The sequence below is a fragment of the Camelus bactrianus genome, chromosome 6, assembly GCF_048773025.1.
Source record: "Camelus bactrianus isolate YW-2024 breed Bactrian camel chromosome 6, ASM4877302v1, whole genome shotgun sequence".
Taxonomy (NCBI): Eukaryota; Metazoa; Chordata; class Mammalia; order Artiodactyla; family Camelidae; genus Camelus; species Camelus bactrianus.
The window spans coordinates 101,220,600-101,242,250 of NC_133544.1; the positions used below are offsets into that span (position 1 = coordinate 101,220,600).

The 21,651-nt window shown below is 47.2% G+C and overlaps 1 protein-coding gene across 50 annotated transcripts in view; it reads right to left on the reverse strand.

Annotated features, from left to right (window-relative positions):
* Positions 1 to 21,651, reverse strand: part of LOC141578007 (uncharacterized) — a 192,699-nt gene that overhangs the window by 164,917 nt on the left and 6,131 nt on the right. For 35 of the 50 annotated variants that reach the window (XM_074366515.1, XM_074366474.1, XM_074366485.1 and 32 more), the window contains 9 exons: positions 21,595 to 21,641; positions 18,921 to 19,049; positions 18,444 to 18,577; positions 17,985 to 18,037; positions 16,041 to 16,205; positions 15,621 to 15,733; positions 13,669 to 14,212; positions 6,195 to 6,354; positions 2,422 to 3,141 (listed from right to left, as the gene is read on the reverse strand). In XM_074366515.1, the coding sequence (XP_074222616.1) occupies positions 15,730 to 15,733; positions 16,041 to 16,205; positions 17,985 to 18,037; positions 18,444 to 18,577; positions 18,921 to 19,049; positions 21,595 to 21,641 (532 nt within the window). In that variant the 3' untranslated portion in view covers positions 2,422 to 3,141; positions 6,195 to 6,354; positions 13,669 to 14,212; positions 15,621 to 15,729. Of the gene's footprint in view, positions 1 to 2,421; positions 3,142 to 6,194; positions 6,355 to 10,517; positions 12,563 to 12,657; positions 13,184 to 13,668; positions 14,213 to 15,620; positions 15,734 to 16,040; positions 18,038 to 18,443; positions 18,578 to 18,920; positions 21,642 to 21,651 lie in introns of those variants that run through there. The other 15 variants (XM_074366510.1, XM_074366513.1, XM_074366511.1 and 12 more) reach the window with 8 other exon arrangements.

Genomic DNA, 21,651 nt, shown 5'->3' on the forward strand with positions numbered 1-21,651 from the left:
ACTGGGGAGGAGGGGGCAATCTGCGGCACACAGACCCAGGGGCCACCTGTCCCACGATGGACTTTAGACCCAACACTCACCCTCAAGGAACTTCAAAATAGACACAGACAGAGTGCTGTGGACAAGATTTTTTTTTTTAAAAGAAATCCCTGATTCTCTCGCAGGTTTTGTTTCTACCGAGAAACAAAAGTCTTATGTGTATAATGTTTCACAAAAGACTTAAACTATAATCACCCCAACTTGACGCATTAAGAAACTGAGGGAGAGAGGTTTATCACATTGTGCAAGATTAGAGAGAGGCAAAAAAAAAAAAAAGATTAGAGAGAGGCCACGTCAGACACTGTATTTAAATCCAAGCCCCTGTTCCAGTGCTCACACTAGAAAGTGGTATATACTGCCCCTTTCCTGCCCTCTCCCTGCAATAAATGTCTGAAGAGTCTTTTCTGTGCCACCTGGAATCACAATAACTTCAATTTTCCACAAAGAGCTATGTCACTCCATGGAGGATGTGTCAAAATCTGTATGTTGAATGGGAGGAGAGATTTGTATATTCGGTTTCTCAAAGGAAACATGGCTTAAAAGGAACTGAAAAGCACTTTTCTAGTCTAAGTCTTCATTGTGCAGAGAAGGAAACGGATGCTCAGAAGAGATGAGGAAAGGGCCTTATTAACAAATATTGCCTCAGCGCAGCACCAAGCCAGCCTTGGGCACTTCTGGGGGAGGATCTGGAAGGCCCAGGAGAATGAGTCTTAGAAAACGGAAAGAGAAGAAGCATACGAGGCCCCGTCTCTACACCACCATACCATGAAGTTCCACCAAATTACCCAGTATGGGTGCAGCCAACATTAAGGTGGGCTAAACAGGTTATGGAAACCTGGAAGTCTCAACCATAGTGGAAATTCCAACGTTTACTATGTTTTTTTTCCCAGTTCAAGCATCAGCTCAGTGGGCACTCTGTACCAGGCACTACATGAGGCCTGGAGTTCTAACAAATACACAACTCTTATATCACGTTTGCAAACCACACACAGGCCCACCAGAAGGAAAATTCCCACAGATAAGGTGGAATTACTGAGACTGAAAGCAGCCAACCAGCATATATTACTAGCAAATAAGGTGCTGCTAGAAATAGACTCATGGACATAGAAAGCAAACTGTGGTTAGCAGGCAGGAAAAGGGGGATAAACAGATACACATTAATAAATATAAAATAAATGACAAGGACCTACTATATAGCACAGGGAACTATATTCAATTTCTTGTAATGAGTTGTACTAAAAACAATCTAAAACATATGTAGATACATATGCATATGTTTATAACTGAATCTCTGCTGTGCATCTGAAACTAACATTCTAAATTGACTACACTTCAATAAAAAATAATTTTAAAAAATAAGTAAAAATAAAAGCAACGCCATTTAGAAAAAATAAAAGAATACTCTGATCCCCTTAGCTGTAGGTGCTGGAGAATTCTGGTTACAAGCACCAAGTCCACTGGATCACTCCAGCACTGGCTGTCACTCTTTCTGACCATCAGAGAGTCACTTGGCTTCAGTGAGTTTACTTTTCTCTTCTGTGAAAGGCTACAGTTGCAACTAACGATGTATAGAATCTCATCATTCACAAACCCAACAATTAAAGAGGACTTCCCATAGGCCAGGCTCTGGAAATATGAAAATATAGGGTCCGAGATATATTCATGGGTAGAAGAAATTTATGCCATAAAGACATTAATTCTTCTTGCTTTGATAGACAGATTCAATACAATTCTGTTTAGATTTCCTACCAGAGTTTTTATGGGTAACAAGATAACTTATGGTCAGGAACAACCAAGAAACTTCTTTAGAACCAGCACTGGGAAGGGGTGGATAGGTCATTCATTTCCACTGGTCTTTCTGAAGTGATGAAAACGTTCTGGAATATTAATGATTGCACCACTGTGAATATGCTAAAGGTGCTGAATTGTAGCATTTAAGTGGGTGGACTTCATGGTGTGTGAACAATATCACAATAAAGATGTTAAATGAAAAAATATTTCTTGACAATTATTTTTCCCTCTATACTACTAGTCTGCCCCACAATTTAAGAAGAACAAAAAAACCAAAACAAACCAAATTTTGCCAGGAGCTCTTTAGGACTGCAAAGTCCCTGAGTCTCCAACTCCTCTGGTGGTGCTGTTCCTGTTAACACACCCTAGCTGGGCTGGGCTAGTTAGGGACTGTAAGTATCTTTTTAAGAAAGACGGCCACACGTTTCACCCTGGGAGAGGGAAGGATGGAGGATGTCACAGCCTCATGCCTTCAGCTCATTTTTAACTGAACCAAGCCTTGCTTTCAACACTGTAATCCCTCTCACTATAAAAACAGTGACATCATCAAGCACCGCCATCAAAACACGTGAAAGTGTTCAAGGTACTTACCTGGGGCAGAAACACTGAGGGAGGAGACGGAAGCTCGCTCAGCACTGACGCTCCCTTTTCCCGACTCCAACAGGAGAAGCTGGGGTTCACAGCCGGAGGCTCTCAGCCCGGGGAGCAACGCCCACACCACTGAGCTGGTCCCCAGGGAGCGTGAAAGGGAGAGGAGGGCAGCCCCGGGGTCGCGGGTCAGGGAAAGCGGGGGGGGGGGACGCGGGCTGTAGCCCCGCTCAGAGGCCAGCCCCAGCCCCAGCCGCCCGCCCCCGTCCTGGTCCGCAGAACCCGCCCGCCCGGGACACAGCCAGCCCAGGGGCGGGGACGGGCCGGCGGCCGAGGAGAGGCAGCCAGGGAGGAGAGGACTCGCGGGCGGGAGAGGGGAAGGGGACGCCAGCCGCGGACTGAGGGGAGCCCGGCTGGGGCGAGAGGCGGCAGGTGCACACTTGGCCCTGAACAGCTGTGGCCGGGGCGCCAGGGCAGGAGCCAAAGTCCTACCGGGCGAAAGAGCTGAGAAGACTTTGGGGCCGATCCCCGGCTCGGAGTTGCAGCTTCCAACCCTCGGTCCAGCTGGCACAGACTGCGCATGCGCAGGAGGGCCAGCGATCCTCTCTGGGTTCTGCAAGAGAAGTTGGGGAAAGGAGGGACGGAGAAGATGGGAGGAGGAGGGGAGAAGGGGAAAAGTGGAGGGAGAGACATGGACAGGAGGAGCAGAGAGAAGGCAGGGATCTGGAGTGTGGAGGAGAGTAGCAGAGATGGAGAGAAATAGTTTTAACTCTGGGGGCATCCTGAAGGAGGCAGCAGTCCTGCCTCTGCACACTTCTCTAACCCTTCAAGGCCCGCAGCTCATATTTTACCTCCCTGGCACAGCCCTCCACCCAAGGCTTCTGCAGGACCCCTACGGGGATCACACCCGTTGCCCCCAAGCGGAGCTGGGTTTCCTTTTGCTCTGGGAACCAAGCACCCGCAGGTGTTGTCGCTCAGAACTACCTTGGAAAGAGTACATATTCCCCTTTTACACGCTGGGACACAGGCAGGCAATATATCTGCCTTACCTCCACTGTCCCAGGTGTTCTGCTGGCGGGGACCGGGAGGTACAAAGTCAGATCCCAAAAGGAGCATACTGCCTGAGTTTTGGTGCATAGTCCCCATCCTTCCTGGGTAAACCACTCCCCACACTCGAGGAACCATCAAGGGCACACACTATGTCCCTGAGTGTGGGATAGCTGCCCTCAAATCCAGTGCCCAGCTTGCTAGGAAGATAGGAGTGTTACTGAGTACAAATTCATTCTCCTTAATGCAGGACAGGCCAGTAAGTTGGGAGACCAGGTGTTGGGGCATGAAATAGCAACTTTCTGTAGACCTAGATGGCAAACTAATGTCCTGGAAAACCATCACCCCAAGTCAGAATTCAGGCTCCTTTCCTACGAGCTTGGTTTTTGCAATCTTCTTGATGTAGTAATTCTTTGTTGTTAGAATCCTTTGTTTTTGCAGCTATCTACCTGGGTCAGATCCCTGTAAACCTCCAACAAAACAAACGTTATTTTCTATTAGGTAACTTGTTATCTTTATATGAATGGAAAAGTGTTAAATATCCTTAAAGGTCAGAGCATTCAAAATAGGCTCTCCTGTATATTTTAGGCTCTAGGCAACATTGTTTTACAAGCAAGATGAAGCCTAGGAGACAGAGCACAGGGTTTAGTCAAAGGAACAGATCTAATATGGAGTCAGATTTGTTCTTTTCTATTACCAGTGCAGAAGACACATGAGGATTTAAATCCCTTTAAGTTAAAAATAAGTAATATTTTAAAGGAATTTACATACATAGGTCGGAATGTGCATAGCATATCTGGAAAACACACAAAGGTTTGTAAACAGTGGCATCTCCAGGGAGGGCTGAAAGAAGAGAGGATGAGGGAAAACTTCTTTCACTTGTGTATTTTTGTGCTCTGTTTGAAATTTTTTAACCACATGCATGTATTTCTTTTTCAGTTAAAAAAAAATGTGTAATGGAGCAAAGGAGTAGCAAGCTCAGCAAATACAGCAGCCATGGAATCACTGAGCCATCACTTTTGATTTCAGCCAGGAAGCATTTATTGACTCTCTCCTATGTGCCCAGTGCTGTTTTAAGACTTCTTTTATTTTTTTCATAAAATAATAAAGTGCTATTCCTCAACCCTGCCCATGACTGGTGGAAAACCAACTGAGTTTTTATTGAGTTGTTTTCCAAGAAGTAGAGATCAGTTATAAACAGAACACATCTTCAGGGCAAAACAGGCGGAGTGGTTTTCCAGCAGGCCAGATAGCTATGAAGGGTTTTCAACAGAGGCACACAGAGGCTGAGAGAGAAAGCCTCCAGGACCCTACAAAAAGCTGCCCAAACTGCCTTCTCCATGGCACTACTGAAATAGGAAAGAAAAAATCTGACTCCATATTAGATCTGTTCCTTTGACTTTAACCCTGTGCCCTGTTTCCTAGGCTTAGTCTTGTTGGTTCTGCACCTTTTGTAAAACAATGTTGCCTAGAGCCTGAAATATACAGGAGACCCTATTCTCAAGGCTCTGACTTTGAAGGATATTAACACTTTTCTATTCACATAAAGATAACAAGTTACAGAATAAAAAACAACATTTGTTTGTTGGAGGTTTACACGGATGTGACCCAGGTGAAGAGCTGCAAGAACAAAGGATTCTAACAACAAAGAATTCATACACCAAGTTTGCAACAACCAAGCATTCCCACTTCCCATTTTTAATATAAGAAGAGCCTGAAATCTGACTTGGGTTGATGGGTCCCCAGGACATTATTCTACCATTTCTCAGCTGGCTTTCCAAATTAAAGTCGCTATTTCTTGCCCCCAAAACCTGGTCTCCTGATTTATTGGCCTGTAATGCACGAGCAGAACAAGCCTGGACTCGGAAACACAGACATTGAAAGTACCCATTTGGTATATTAAATGACCTGCTTCTACTCATCTTCCTGACGTTTTATTCTCTTGACCACTCCTGCTATGTTTATGAAAAACCTGTCATGTGGACACATTTCCACCTCTAGCCACTACACTTCCAGGTAACAACTGATGCCAAGAAGGCAATGGAAGTTGCTAGAAGGTATTACCTGGACAATATAGAGCAGAAGTGGGTTCTGGCTGATGTTCAGGAGCAGGCTGGAACACCTGACAAGATGTTATAAGTACGGATAGACAGCTGGGCACCAAAGGAGAAGCTTCTAAACTTCCATGAGGGACTTGTTGGATAGGAAGGAAAAGTCCCAGACTATAGCTCGGATCCCACCACGAGCTTCCTGGGCGAGTCTGGGCAAGTAATTTAAAATCTCTAGGCCCGTGCTGTCCAACATGGGAGCCAACAGCAACATGCAGGATTATGAAGTTATTCTGTAGCCAGACAGAATTATAAAAAGACATTTTATTGCAAAGGCCCAGCAGGTATAATATTTAAAAACGTTATTGGTTATCTTGACCTAACGAGATATTTTTGTATGTGTAGGTTTCTGTGGTTTGTAAGGCCTGTGACTAATGATTCCGTTACAGTGAAGTATTTTGAAATTATAAGTTACTGGATACAGTACCCTCATATCACAGTTGAAAAAAACTGATCCACATAAGCAAGGTGATCTGACTTATTAGTTATGAGCAGGGGCTCTGGGGCCAGCCTGCCTGAGTATAAATTCTCACTCTGCCTCCAGGGGGTTCTGTGTGAATCTTGGACAAATTATTGTTGTTTTTGTTGTCGTTGTTATTATTTGTGCCTCTTTTTCCTTACCTTTTAAGTAGCGAGGAATATGTAGACTCTATCTCCTACTGTGTTGGCAGGATTAAATGAGTAAACGTCTGTGCTGCCCACTTCCCTGGGTTTCAGCATTCTCCAGGCAATCAGTGCCAAACTCAGAGGCATTCTCCACTGTCTTCGTCAGTCTGGGGTGCTGTAACAAATTACCGTGGGTCGGGTGGCTTAAACAACCAGCATATTCCTTAGGGTTTGGAGGCTGAGACTTTCAAGGTCAATGTATCCTTGAGAGGATTGCCAGCTCGAAGATGGCTGTCTTCCCAATATCTTCATATCCCAGAGAGCAGAGAGAAGCAAGCACTCTGGGGGCTTGTATAAGAACACTAATCCCATTCATGAGGGCTCTACTCTCATGACCTCATTTCATCCTACTAATCACGTCCCAAAGGCCCCACCTCCCAATACCATCACCCTGGGAGATGGGGTTTCGACATATGGATTTTGAGGGGATGCAAACATTCAGTCCACACATCGGCTAAGTCTCCCAAACATGCAGTCATCAAACCTGTAGCTAATTTCAAAGTAATATTTATGTCTCTCTGCCCATTTCCATTCCTACATCCACTATCACTGAAGCCCTGTTACATTTTATTCCTTATTTTTCTGGTAGAGATTTAATTGATTCCTCTAAATCCAATGCTCCCCTCGCTCCAGTCTGCTTAACAGCCCTGCCAGGTAGGTCTTCCTTAAAACACCTTCCCACTTCACCTGGTTGTTTTTTAGTTGTAAATGTCAGAATCCTCTCCACACCCCATCCTATACCTTTAATCCGTTACACTACGGCTCACTATGTTATTTTCCTCTTACCAATGTAAGAAATTTCCATAAGCTTAAGAGCTTAAACCAGCACAGATTTATCAGCTTATGGCTGTGGAGGTCAGAGATCCAACACAGTTCTCATTGGGCTAAATTCAAGGTAGCAGCAGGGTTCCTTCCTTCTAGAGGGTCTAGAAGAGAATGTTTCCTTGTTGTTGTTGTTTTTTTCCAGTTTCCAGAGGTCACCCACCTTCCTTAGCTTGTGCCCCACGACTTCCTCCATTTTCATGGTCAGCAGCCTTTCTGAACATTGCTCTATGGCTACACCTCCCTCTGATTTTAAACTCAGCTGGGAAATGTCCTCCATTTCAAGGACCCCTGTGATTACATTCAGCCCACCTGGACAATCCAGGCTACTCGCCCTATTGTCTCATCTCAGGATCCCCTTGTCCCATCCCATTCAGGCATTATGAATGTGGCTGTGACACTCACCTTGTGTAACATTTCCTCTCATGGGCATTTTATGGTTCAAGGCACATATGGATGACTTTTTGTTTTTCTTCCTTAGCCTTTCTACATTCAGTATGTCTGGTGAGATTATATGAATCCTTTTTATTTGTCCCCCTGCACTAATCTTTAATAATGTATCATGGGTTTAAAATGCTAACTGATAGACAATTTAGAAGACAGAAATCCTCTAAGATTTTTGTCCTAAAATATCTGTCATGCATTTTGCCATGTACAGTAACATGTCACAGGTGGCTACCCTGTGGCCGGGGAGGGACATGATTCTGCCATAACACTCCCCTCATTCTCACCAATGTGCTGATCACCTAACCAAGGACCAATGCTCCCCGCTTCGCTCACTTCCTCCTCCTTTCCATTGACTACCCTGTTCCCATCGCTTCCTTCATTCAGCACATCAGGATTTCATGACCACATTCTTCTCTAAATGGAATGGGTATCTTGAATCTAATGTCTGACAACTGTTCTTACTGTATATGCACACACTGACCTGCACATAACCCCGTCCAGCTCTTTATTTTCCTAGAATCTCCCAGAGGAATCAGTTCCATGATGATGGTGATGATGATGATGATACTGACAATGATGACAGGGACCTCTCAAGGATTCTGATAAAGAGGGAATCAATAAAGGGAGGGAATCATTGCAAAATTGCCCCAGAGACAGGCTTAAAAGTAAATAACTGCTGTAGTGTTTAATGAAATTGACTAATATTTAACTATTTTTAAAACTTTTTATCACTGAATTTAAAATTTTAACGGGAATTCTCATTCACCAGTAACCAAGATTCAACTCTAGGACCAAAGTCTAAGGATTTCAATCTTCTAACAAATTGTCCTCTAGCCTTTTAAACACGTGATCCTTTTAAAAAGCTTAGTGCTGGGCTGAAAATAAGCAGGATTCATATAATCTCACCAGACAAAGTGAATGTGGAAAGACTAAGGAAGAAAAACAAAAATCCATTCATAACGTCTTGAACTTCACGTTGCTCACAGGAGAAAATGTTAGCCAAGGTGAGCGTCACATCAACATGACGCCTGAGTGAGATGGGGAAGCTGATCTTCCTCATCAGACATTTATCCTGATTTGTTAGATGCCAACACAGTTTCCTCATTGGATTTGCTTCTAACAAGTATGGAAGAATTTACGTTCTACCAAAAGCAGTCTAAACATTTTCCCCTGCTGTCAGGTCTCTGGACTGAATGTCCCCACAAGAAGGACATGAATATGTTTCATAGGGAATTCTTCCTGAGAAACAACAGGATTTTCGAGGGAAGAACTGCAGGCCCCCCATGGAGGGCTGGAGGAGTGCTAGAGGGGGCACTGGAAAAACAGCAGGAGTGAGTTCAGATACAACCGCTCAGGTTGCCAAAGACAGCATTGCTATCTCTGAGGATATGACATTCTCCCAAAAGTTCCATGAGTGAAGGTACCTGTGAACACTAAGCAGGTTGTTAAGAAACAGCAGCACATAATTTGCGTCACAGCTCAATTACAGTATGTTTTGATATTTGGAAAATAATTAGCCCATTTTCCTTTGAAACTGCAGCAGTAGCAATAGAAATAAAAAAGGCTGAGCCGTCTTGGAGACAACAATCAATAAACAATTCTAAATCTGCAGGATTCCTTGACGATATGCAAGCAATGAGCTAGATGTGTGCTGCAGATACCTCTTACTGCAGGGCTCACTCCTGCAAAGCATAGAACTAGTTTTCTCAGCAGACAGAGGGAACCAATTCAAGATTCCAAATCTTGAGAGATTTACTATATGGCAGGAAAGATCACACAAGTACATCCAGCCAAATATGAATAAATGTAATCAAATATTATCAAATGTGATTGGAGCACAGATGAAACAGAAATTCCTTTCACCTGGGATCTAGAGAGACTTCTTCAGAAAATGTGGCTTTGGAGATAGCCAAAGACATGGGTGGAAATTTGGCAGAACAGGATGTAAGGAATTTTAAAACTGATTCTAAAATTCATATAAAATTTCAAAGGATCCCAAATATCCAAAACAATTTTGAACAAGAAAAACAAAGTTGGAAAACTTGCACTATCTGATTTTCAGCCTTTTTTTTTTTTTTTTTAAACTACAGTAATCAGAAAGTATGGTGTTGGTGTAAAACAGGAAAATAGAATAATGGAGCAGAATAGAATGTTCAGAACTAAACCAACACTTATATAGACAATTGATTCTCAAAAAGGATGCAGTGGAGAAAGGATCTTTTCAACAAGTAGTGCTGGAAGAATTAGATAGTGATATGCAAAAAAAAAAAAAAAAAAGAACTTTGATCCACACCTCACAAAATATACAAAAATTAAGTCACAATGGATCATAGATCTTAATAGGAAATCTAAAACTATAAAACAGCTAGGAGAAAAAGCATAGGCTTAAGCTTTATGACCTTGGGTTTGGCAAATATTTCTTTGCTATGACACCAAAAGTATAATCTATTTTAAAAAGAAACTGATAGAGTGAACTTTATCAAAATGAAGACTCTTCAAAGCTGTTCTAAACACTGCTAAGCAAATGAAAAGACAAGCCATAGACAGAAGCAATTTGCAGATCATATATCTGATAAAGGTCTCTCTTTGTATCTGATCCAGAATAAAGAGGTCTCAAAACTCAATAATAATGCAAACACCTGAATGAATGAATGAGGCCAGAAAACACACTTCAGTAAAGATATCCAGATGGATAATAAGCATATGAAAAGATGCTGATTAAAGATGCCATTAGTCATTAGAGAAATGCTTTTAAAAACCACAGTGAGATACTAGTACACATACATACAAGAATGAATACGATTAGAAAGACCGACCTTACAAAGTGCTGGTAAGGAAGTAGAGCAACCAGAGCTGATACACACCACAAGGAATTTACAATAGTACAACCATTTTGGAAATGTCTTTAACAGTTTCTTTAAAAAAGGTAAATACCTATCTACCATATAACCCAGATATTCCTCATGTGGTGCTTTAGAAAAGAAAAGCATATGTCCATATAAAGACTTGTAACCAAATATTCACTGCAATTTTATTTATAATAGCTCAAGTTGTAAATAACCCATGCATCCATCAAGAAGTAAATGGAGAAACAAATGATGGTCTATCCAAACACTGCTCACAACAAACTCTTCAGTAAAAACTCAGCACTAAACAATACTCTGCTATAAGAAAAATAAGCTATTAATACAGCAACACAGATGACTCTCAAAATAATTACACTGAATGAAAGAAGTCAGACAACATAGAGTAGATACTGCATTAATCCATTCATACAAGGATCTTGAAAATGCAGGCCAATATGTTGTGATGGAAAGCAGATCAATGGTTTCCAGGGGAAGAGATGGGGAGGGAGGGAGGGACAACAAATGGCAGGAGAGAAGCTTTGTGGGTGATGGGTATGTTCACTCTCTTGAATGTGGTCATGGTTTCTTGGGGATATACTTATGTCAAAACGTATTAGCTGTACACTTTATACGTGTGAAAATTACTTTGCCAAGTATACCTCAAAGCTGTTTTAAGAAAAAAGGCACTTCAGTCCTTATCCACCTCAGCGCCTGATTGGAGCGACATGATCAGTCCCTCACCCTGTTTGCCTAACAGGAAGGTAGAAAACCTCTCACGGAAAATAACATATGGATTTTTCATTTGCAATGTCTGCCATGTAATAAAGAATTTCAAGACATGCAACATGTCAAGACTATATAACGGATAATATGAGAATAAGAAACATTAGACAAAGGATGCAAACCCCCAGGTGATGTAGGCATCAGAGTTACCAATAAAGGCTATAAAATACTTTTAATATATTCAAGAAAATAAGGAAATTATGGGAGAATAGACAACAGGGTAAAGACTTTCACCAGAGAAATATACTGGAATGTATTTTTAAGAGAAATCAAACAGATAATCTAGAACTGAAGCTTTCAGCTCTGGAAACAGGTAAACAGAGCTAATTAGGATCCATTTTAAGTAAAACTTTCAGTAATGCCGGGTAAAATACAACAACAAATGTAACACAGAGCTAACTATGGAAAGAGAAGTTCCCAGGTGACAATACAAAGAGGACACTTAAAGCCCAGAGTGGTAATCTTGTGAGCTGATGCCACCACACCCTGGAGGGAAGGGGTTTTAATCTGCACATAAATAGAGATACAATGTCCATTTAGGAAAAAGGGTCCATACCAGATGTAGAAGACTCTTCCTTTATATCTATATAGTCAGAGACAGAGATGTAAAGTGGCAGCAGAGGTCACAGTGACACAGGGCCCTGGGCCAAGGAGTGTGAACACCTCTGCAAGCTGGGAAAGGTAGGAAGACGAATCCCTCCCTAGAGCCTCGGTGTGGAACGTAGCCTTGGCCACACGTTGGTTTAAGCCCACTGACAATGACTTTGCACTTCTGCACAAAAGAACAGTGAGATGATGAATGTGTATTGCTTTAAGCCACTGAGTCTGTGGTCCTTTGTTAGAACAGCAAAAGGAAAGAAACTCAGGAACCAACATGAACATGAACCCCAAGCTGCCTGCTGTGCTGGCAAGAATTTCTTTGTCTCTGAACCTGGGGGAGTCTCCTGTCTTCTGGCAGCATCCACAAACTACCTCATGCTAACTTGAGAGCTTGCAGAGGGTTCAATCTTAACTCTGCACAGTTCTTGATATTTAGTTAATAAAAATGATGGTGTCATCATGGGTATTTTTCCATCTTTTAAATACCCTTCAGTCTTCTAATAAAGCTACCTCTAATTGAGAGACAGTGTAAATAGTTTTCAAACTTCATAATAAATAACTGTGGTTTTATTTGGTTACTTAAATTATGAGTAATAATATTCACATTAGTAAAAGTTATTAAAATCAACATTGTTTAATGAAAATATCATTTCTTTTTGCATGAACATGTATTAACTACAACAAATGTTCCATGCTTTCTTCTACGATTTACTGTTAGAGCCTTAAAGAATAATATTTTCCTCAAAAGATATTATGGCAAAGGGATTTCTTTTGGTGGAACAGTTCCTACATCAAATCTGGTGCATGGCTCAGGCCACTGGGAACCTAGAGTTGATAGAAATTAGGAGGCATTATAAACACAAAATGATTTTTAAAGGAATTAAACAACTGGATGTGTGAAAACAAAGAATCTGAGAATATTCTAGTGAAATAAATGTATTTTTCAGCTTAAGCAAGACACTGGGTGAATAAATCTAAAATGAAAAAACCACCCAGAGATCAGCAGTGAGTCATGCATGCAGTGTGACTGATCAAAACCAAGTTGTTTCCAAACCAGTGTGCAGGCTTGATGCCTTCATGAATCAAGTCTGTGTGGCACCAGGCCATCTCGAATACATGTTGATGAGGTATTTATAAGCCCTTCACCATCCCAGCACAAAGCCCACACATGAGCCACAAGACCATCACCTACACATCTGCAAAAGACACAGCATGGTGAATAGCACTTTTCTTGTTCAGTAGCCGGTGGCAGGGCACTGTGAGCAGACAGAGATACAGGGACACAGAGACACAGAGGCACTTCCCCTCACTCAGCTGATAAACTTCCGTGCATTCCTGGGGACAGGATTGTCATAAAATGCACCATGGATTGATCCTCCTCCTAGGAAAGGAACGGTAGGTCTGTCCTCAGGTTGGAGCAAGGGTGGCCGGAGGATCTCAGAAGAGCTGTTTCAGCACAACCAATAGAAATGTCTGCCACCGTGACCAGGAGAGACAGGTCTCCTGCCATCCCGGTAGGCACTTGGGCTCCTGACAAAAGCTGGGCTCAGTAAAGGCTTGAGTAGAAGGCACAGACCTGAGGGATGCCCCAGCAAGAGACAGGAGGTAGGGCCTGGTTTATGCTGCTCTGGGTGTGTCCCAGCCTCATCCGAATACGAAATCAGAAATTTGCAAAACAGCAGAGCTGGGATGGATCATCTACTCCAGACTCCTCACATTACAGTTTAAAGGGTGGCAGCCCTGGGAGGCAAAGCAACGTGCTAAAGGCAGAGCGTGGAAGTGGCAGCGCCAGATGAAAAGCACCATGGCAACCCCGTTCAAGGCCGCTGACACTGAGGACGGGGCCAAGGTTTCCAACGAGGAGAATGAGACAGTGTAAATACTTTGTTCCCCCCAAAACCCCAAATGTTTACTAAGGCACAAAAACTCACCTTAACTAGCTCTCTTCTGAGGGGGCTCTCTTCTGTCTCCGTCTTTCTGTCTGTCTCCATTTCTCTCTCTCAGACACAAACACATACAATTTTGTGAAAGGGGACTTCCTGCCATACAAAGACAGACTTCACATCTTCAGAGAAACACTTGACAAAGCACATTTCCAATTCAAGTCTTTGTGTGAGGTCTGGGCAACTGGCTTATTTTCTAGAACAATCGGTGGTTCCAAAATCAGGAGATCATCTTCCCCAAAGGAAGAGTTCTGGTCCGTGTTGATGAAGCTGGGGGTGTCACATTTCATGAGCCCGTTAGGCTCCTTCTCTGGCCACCTGCTGCATCTGATGGCTTCCTGGAGCCGAACATCACTGTCAAGGGCTATGGTTGGGATACCAGCTTTGGCCTTGTCCATGCGGTCCACTTCATTGACGTAGCAGTGAAAGAGGGACCTAGATTCGTCATTGTGCTGCCAGAGAACCCCTTGGGCACCAGCGGTCTTCCAAAGTCCGACACAAAGCTGTTCAGTCTGAATCTCTTCTCGGGAGACTCCGCATTGCAATAAAGAAAACCAAAATAAAAGATCGCCCACACTCTAGCTCGGTGACCTGAAGACTTATAGTTTTTGATATCTGCTGAGAGCAAATCCCTGCACAGAGCATGCTGACAAGCACTGGAAGTGAGAGACATCACTTTCGAACTCATACAATTACACCCAAGGCAAAAGTCTCGTGAGGGCCCTTGGACCATCCTGAAAAAACATCGCTCCCTGAGAATCCTCAATACTGGTGCATCGCACACCAGTGTTTCTCAGTGGGACACTCAGATCATCTTCATCAGAATTAGTTAAAGTGCTTCTTAAAATGCAGAATTCTGGGGTGCACACCCTCAGAGTCTCCAGAATTAGGGACCGGCAGTCTGTATTTTCATAGCCACCAAGATCACTAAACATGCTCAGGTTTAGCACCACGGTCTACATCGGGTCACCTGAGCATCGACAATGCTGTCTCATGGGGTGGGGGGGGTGCCATATGTGTCAGTGTGCTGTCCTACCCACGTGTCTCCCCTGATTCTCAGAACTGACAGTGCAGTCCCATTGGGCAAGAAATACCACCATTTCACAATGCATACGCAGGGCGCCTGACTGACAGATACAATCAGTGCTAGGAAAGGGGACAAAACTCAGGTTCCTCATTGCTTGTTTCACTTACTGTGGGACAAATGATCAATTCAAGGGTAATAAATCAGTGTATGAGTGAATAACATGACTCTCGTTAGTCCCACGAGTGCCTGGAAGAGCGAGCCTGGGCACACTGAGAATCATAACAGCCCATCTACTTAATTGTCATCCTCCCCAGATTTATGTAAAGGTTACTTCCACCCAGGCAGTGACCCCTGAAGGGCAAGAATCATGTCTGAACACACTCTCAAATCCAGAACAGAACCTGACAACAATTAGGCTCTGGGGTCTGTGTTTAGCGAGTGTGGAATCTCAGTGATGCCAGCTCTTAGACCTTGCCTTCCCTTCCCACCCCTCACGATATGGCCCTTATGACCAGCTCTCCCGGGGCTGGGGCCACGGAACCCATTTACAGGACTGGAAGAATCTGATCATATAAACCATCCCCCAGATTATCATCAAGAGTCACCTGCATTTCAGGGATCAGTAATCCCAGAAGCTTTGCAGTTCAGGCAGGTGAGGGATTTTTATATCAGCTCTGTCTTCTACTGTGACTGCCTGGGTGACATCAGACAAGGAATTCTCAAAAGCCTGAGCTTTTCCTTTCAGGAATAATCTAAATAACAAATCTCGTTGACCACTCAACAAGTGTGATGTGAAGATCAATGATTTACACAGGAGTACAACATTCACTAGGTCATGGATTTAGAATCAGAGAAAAATCATTTGAGAAAGATTGACAGAATGTAGCTTTAATGCAAATTTAAGTATTCTTACCTTTCAGTAAATCATCTTCTTCCCCAACTTATCACTTCACCCAAGTTTAAAAGATGTTTGAGAACAGGGATGAGTGTGCCAGCAATCTGGGACCCAATAACCTAAAATGTCACCTAGGAAAAAGAGGGGAGTAACACATTTTTAAAAAGCATGGTGAGGATGGCGGGGCCATCCCCCAACTCCAGACTAAGAAGCTCTAAGCAATACATTTCCTGCCTGCCTGGGGCATCAGCTGATGTGAAAACCCGCCCAGAAACCTCACTGTCCAGCAGCTCCTCCGTAACACAGGCTACACTTTCTCAGAATTAAGAATTGGGGCCAGTAACCACTTTGCTGAAGAATAAAGACAAAGAAGAAGAAGAGCGTTCTGCCCCTCCCCAGGGGAGAGCCCAGACCTAGGGCTGCATGCACTGAGCCTACCTCCCAGGAGAAGGATAAACTGGAGAAGGGCGTCCTGCGAAACTGGGACAGCAAATGTTGAGATGGGAACAAATTGACCGGTTGGCCAGGGACAGCCCCCTCCGTCGCTGCCTTGGCGGCTGCCTCCGCCCCCTCAGCACATCCTGCCCACTTCCGGTGGTTAAGCTGTCAGGGAAACAGTGCTTTGCGACCTGGGGCAACAGAGGCTGCCCCCAGGCCAAGCTGCGGGGGAAATGGGATCTAAACCACCAGCTCCCAAGCGGCAAGCTCCATACCCCCGCCAACAACCCGCCGCCCCCGCAGCCTACAGCACCCCCGGGGCAATATGTCCTGGAGAAGGGTGACCCAGGAATGAGGGGCAGCAGAGGCCACCCCCACGTCAGGCCTCCAGAGAGATGGGAGCTTATCCTCCAGCCCGCCAGGGGCAGACCCCCCTCCTCTCCAACCCTTGATGTCACCGCGCCCACCTCCCAGGAGCAACCTGACCGGGTGTGGGGTTTCAGGCTAATCTTGGGCGGGAGAGGCCGTCCCCAGGCCAGGTCAGGGGAGAGGAGAAGAAGTGGCCCCATTAGGCGGGGCAGCCGGCCGTCGCAGCTGCCTCTGCCCCTCGACAGCATCGCGCCCGCCTCCCAGGAGCAAGCTGACCTGGAGACGGGCATCCGGCTTCTTGGGCAGCAGAGTACGCCCCCAGGTTTGGCCGTGGGGAAGAGGAGAGCAAATTGACAGGCTCCGCGCTGCACGTCCTCTACGCCTGCCGTCGCCTCCCCCACACTTTAAAGGCACTTCCCAGGGCGCCCCTCCCCCAGCAGGCTAAATGGGACAGGTGTGTCTGGTGATCTGAGGCAGGAGAGGCCACTCCCACACCAGGCCATCGGGGAGACGGGAGCCAATCCACCAGCTCCCCAAGGCAGCCCCCTACCCCCACAGCAGCCACCGCTCCTGCCCCCTGACCTCACGGTGGCCGCCTCTAGGGAGCAGGCTGACCTGGAGATGGACGTCCGGCGAACTAGGGACAACAGGGACCGCCCCCAGGGCAAACCACGGGGAGAAATGGGAGCAAATGGACCGGCTCCATGGGAAAACCTGCCGCTGCTGCCACCACCCCCAACGTAACACGCCCGCCTCCTGGGGCCAGGCTGACTAGGATACACGTGTCTCTTAACCCAGGGCAAGAGACACCGCCCCCAGGACAAGCCGCGGGGAAGATGGGAGCAAATGTGCCCGCTCCCCCGCTGCAGGCCCCCGACCCCCGCCACCCGTGCACCCTGACTACCCTGCCTCCCGCCCCCAGCAGGCAAAGTGGGAAAGGGTTGTCCCAGGACCTGGCGCAGCAGAGGCCGCCTGCAGGCCACGCGGCACAGACATGGGAGCTAATCCTCAAGCTCCCCCGGGGCAGCCTCCCTATCCCCGCAGCCACCACCATCCCAGCCCCCTGACTGCACCGCACCCATCTCCCAGGAGCAAGCTCACCTGGAGTCGGACCTCAGGCAAATCTCTGGCGGCAGAGGTCGCCCCCAGGCCAGGCCGCGGGGGAGAGAAGAAATGGAGCAGCTCCCTGGAACGGACCCCAACCCCCAGCCGCCGCCGCCGCCGCCGCCTCCCAGGACCAAGCTCACCTGGAGACCGGCGTCCCGCCTCTACGGCAGCAGAAGCCGCCCCGGGCTCCGCAGCGGGGGAGAGCGGAGCGAATTGACCGGCTTCCGTGCGGCAGCCCCCCTATCCCCGTGGGCCCTGCACCTTAACCACACCGCCTCCACTCCCCACTCAGCTTGCTGAGTGGGACAGGTGTGTGCAGCGACCTGGGGCAGCAGAGGCCGCTCCCAGGCCCGGCAGCCGGGAGAAGGCAGCTATTCCATCAGTTCGCCAGGGGCAGCCCCGCTCCGCCCCCTTGCCGCTGCCACCGCCCACTGACCTAACCGCCCCACCACCCAGGAGCAAGCTTACCTGGAGTCCAACATCTGGCGAATCTCCGGCGGCCAACACCCCCCCAGGCCAGGCTGCAGGGAAGAGAAGAAATCGACCGGCTTGCCCGGGCAGCCTCCCACCCACCGCCGCCGCCGCCGCCGCCGCCGCCCCCTCCGCCACCCCAGACCATTGCACTAATCTCCCGGGGTCAGGCTGACTGCGAGGATGTGCACTTGCCTTCTGACCCTGGCCACGTGCCGGAGCACCTTCCTGAACCCCTACACTCCCTGTACCTCTGCACCCCTGCCACTCTCTGCCCTTCCGCACTGCCTGCACCCCCGCATCCCCTGAACTGCCTGCACCCTCCACAGCCCCTGCACCCCTGCCACCATTTACACCTTTGCACTGCGTACACTCCTGCACCCCTGCTTGTCCCACACACCACCTCTTGGGCCTGTGGCAGAGTCTCTGCTGTTAGACCAATGCACAGGAACTCACATCTTTGCCAGTATATGATGCATCAGTGGACGTCTGGGGTTGGCTGCAGGAAGGTACATGTTCCCGGTCACTAGCCTGGGCCACTAGGGTGATCTCTGTGAGGTCACCCAGGACGGGCTCAGAGATGCTGTTCTCTGGGAAGAGAGGAGTTGAAACCGGTCTTGAGGGCAGAGCTCTGCTCACCAGGTCGTCCACGCTTCATGTTTTACACAGGGTTTCGGAGAAGTGAAATTGATCCGGCCAAGTAAGACCGGCCTGCTGTGCGCCCACCTCAGTCCTGGGCTCTGAGGCAGACCGACTGGCTCCCACCATCAGGACACAGTTTGGGCACCTGAATGGTCCCTTGGAGGCATCCTATCACTTCTCAGGAAGAAGTCTGGCTGCTTCCACCCTATGGCCCTCCCTCCCACTGTGCTGGCCTCAGGAAGGTTCCTTATTTGGGGAAGAATGCAGCCCACCCCCTAACCCACCCCTCACCTTTCTCTAACCCAGGCTGGTGCTTTCTCTGCCCTTCAGAGTCTGGAAAGCCATTTCTCTTCAGGTATGTCCCTTCTGAGATGGACTTGCTTCCACTCAATTCTAGGCGAGGATGCACCATGGAATGCACTGGGTAAGAGAACCAAAATAAATAGTTTCTTCTGTGAGGTTTTCTGTTTATCTACTGGGGCTGGGCTGTGTGTAGTTTGCTACAGCTATTCGTGCGAGAGGCTAAAGCCACCCGTGAGTCCTTGTTTTCATCTCCCCGCTGTCTTTGTGTTTTCCCTAGACACTCCTGAGACATTTACTTCTTTTAATTTTATTCCTGTTATTACACAGGGGCCCTACTGACATGGAGGTAAGGTGTTGTGGGAGCGGGACAGAGCAGGGCATCTGTAGTCCTGTGATTAGTTCTCATTGAGCCTGTGCCCTGAGCTGTGACCTCCACAAGTGTGTCTCTTTCCCCCACCCCAATCTGGGTGACACAGAAGGTATTTCCCTTCCCCCAGGTAGGTTAGGCTCTGGTAAAATAATTTCTCATAAAAAAAAATAAAAACACAACCCCCCACAATGGAAGAGAATGTTCTGGGTGTATTTCAATAGAGCTATTTTTTCCTTTCCTGGCAGGAACCATGAGGAGTTTTCCTATGATCTTCACTCTGAGAACAGGAAACGGTCCTGGAGGTAAAATGCATGAAAAAGAGCAGGGGGCCCCTCTGACTGGCCCCCTGGAGTTGTCACACTCGGACTTCCCCACGCTGAGCCTCCAGCTGGCCTCAGGGACCTGTTAAATCTGCCTGCCCCCGGGGTTCTTACAAAAGCGGGTTCTGCCCTGGGAGCTGTGACTCTCCAAGCCTGCCCGGCTGCCTCTCTGTGTTGGGAGCAGGTTTCCCCCTCAGTTTTCTTGTGGATCTAAGAAGAGCAGTGGGTTTGCAGCTCCCTCAGCTCTGGTGTTGTTTTCAGGACAGAAGGAGCAACTTCTGAGCTCCACACGAGCTGGACCAGAGGCTGGAAGCCTCCCCTCCTCTGCCTCCATGCAGACAATCAGTGGCTGTGGTTCTGGCCGAGTTTCTGAAGATGTGGATTTAAACACACACATCCCAGCCCCCACAGGAGCACACAGTCCCATAAATCCCTACAACTTCCACTGGTAACTACGGAACTGATGAGGACACGGGTTTCGGGGCTGCAGAGGCCTGACTGCATGACTTTCTCAGTGGCCTATTAATGTGGTTGTTATGGGCCTTGTCTGAAGTGTCTTGCTTACCGCACCTGGTACATGGGAAATATAAAATAAGTACTAGAACCTCCACTTTTTCTCCCTCTTGGGCCTTCCAACCTAAAAAGTAATACGTGAACTCAGACGGCCTAGTCACCACAATGAGGTCCGATCAGCCCGGCTCTCCTGAGTGATGGACACTGACTTGCGCATTAACTTGGAACAGTAGGGGAACCGCCTTCCTCTAACTGGGCCTCTCCCCACACCAGGCACGCCCTCAGCTGAGAAGGGGCCAACTCCCCCATTGAGGTTTGTGCTGGTGGCTTCAGTGTGACCTGGCCTTGCCGGGAGATGAAATTGCAGTGAGGTGGAGTGTCAGGAGGAGGGGGGGTCCCTGCTGGGGCAGCAGGGGGCCCGGTAGCACCCTGCGCAGCCTGGTGCCTGGGGCTCCCCAACATCTCCTACGGCCCCCGGGTCGGCTCTGGTCTGGGCCACTCCATGCACCCTCCCAGTATCTTTTCATTAAGTCCCTTTTTTGCTTTTATCAGCCAGAGGTGGCTTCTGTTGCTTGTTCAGTGAAACAGTGCATCAGGAAACCAGACTATTTCTAAGATCAGTAAAATACGAACTTTGGTCAGCTCGCCGGGCAGACCGTGCAGCACAAATTCCCGCACAGGGCTGTGCAAATGCCTTACGTGAAGGGTCCTCATCATCTGTCTTCAGAGATACAGAAGCTCGTGGTTCCGGTAAAACCTCAGGGAGGGATTGAGGAATCCAAAGCTGGTTGGTTTCAAAGACTAACCGGTCAGAACAGACCCCTGAGCTGTGGTCAGAAGCCTGGCTCAATGTCACGCAGACTCAGCACCCTAATGTCCAGTGGGGCCGGTGCTGTTTCCTTTACAGGCTCTCGTTGGGGAGTCACTGTAGCCCCTTACACTCAGCAGGGAATCCAGCCCTCTTAGCCCCCACCCTGAGTGTTCCATGACACAAATCTCGGGAGTGTTTAATTTTCATCTTTGTTTAGGAGGATGAATGTGGGGCAAGAGGAGAGATAAATTCACACTTAGTGACACCAAGTCACAGCCAGTACCTCTTCCTCGGAGAGCTATGTGCTCCCACAGGGGTGGCTGGGGGGCTGGGCAGAGACCCTCCTCTGGTCACAGAGGGACTCACTCCTCTGACTGCAACTGATGGGTTGGACAACCAATCCAGAGGGGACAGAGCATCTTTCCCGGGAATTTGGAACTGACACACAGAAATTAATTTCACTCATCTGGGGATTGGGAGGAGGGTGGGAATCAAATGAAACCAGAGCAGTAGAGAAAGTTACAAGTGAATGAGAGAGACAGAGAGACTGAACTTGTGAGAGTAAATAGTGTGAAGGAAGGATTACAATCAGGGTACAGAGGAATTCCAGCTCCTGGCAGTCTAGTGTGTCCCAGCCCATCAACAAACCTGCGGGATGGTTAACATCATTCCAGTTTTGCAGATTAGGAAACAGGCTGAAAGAGA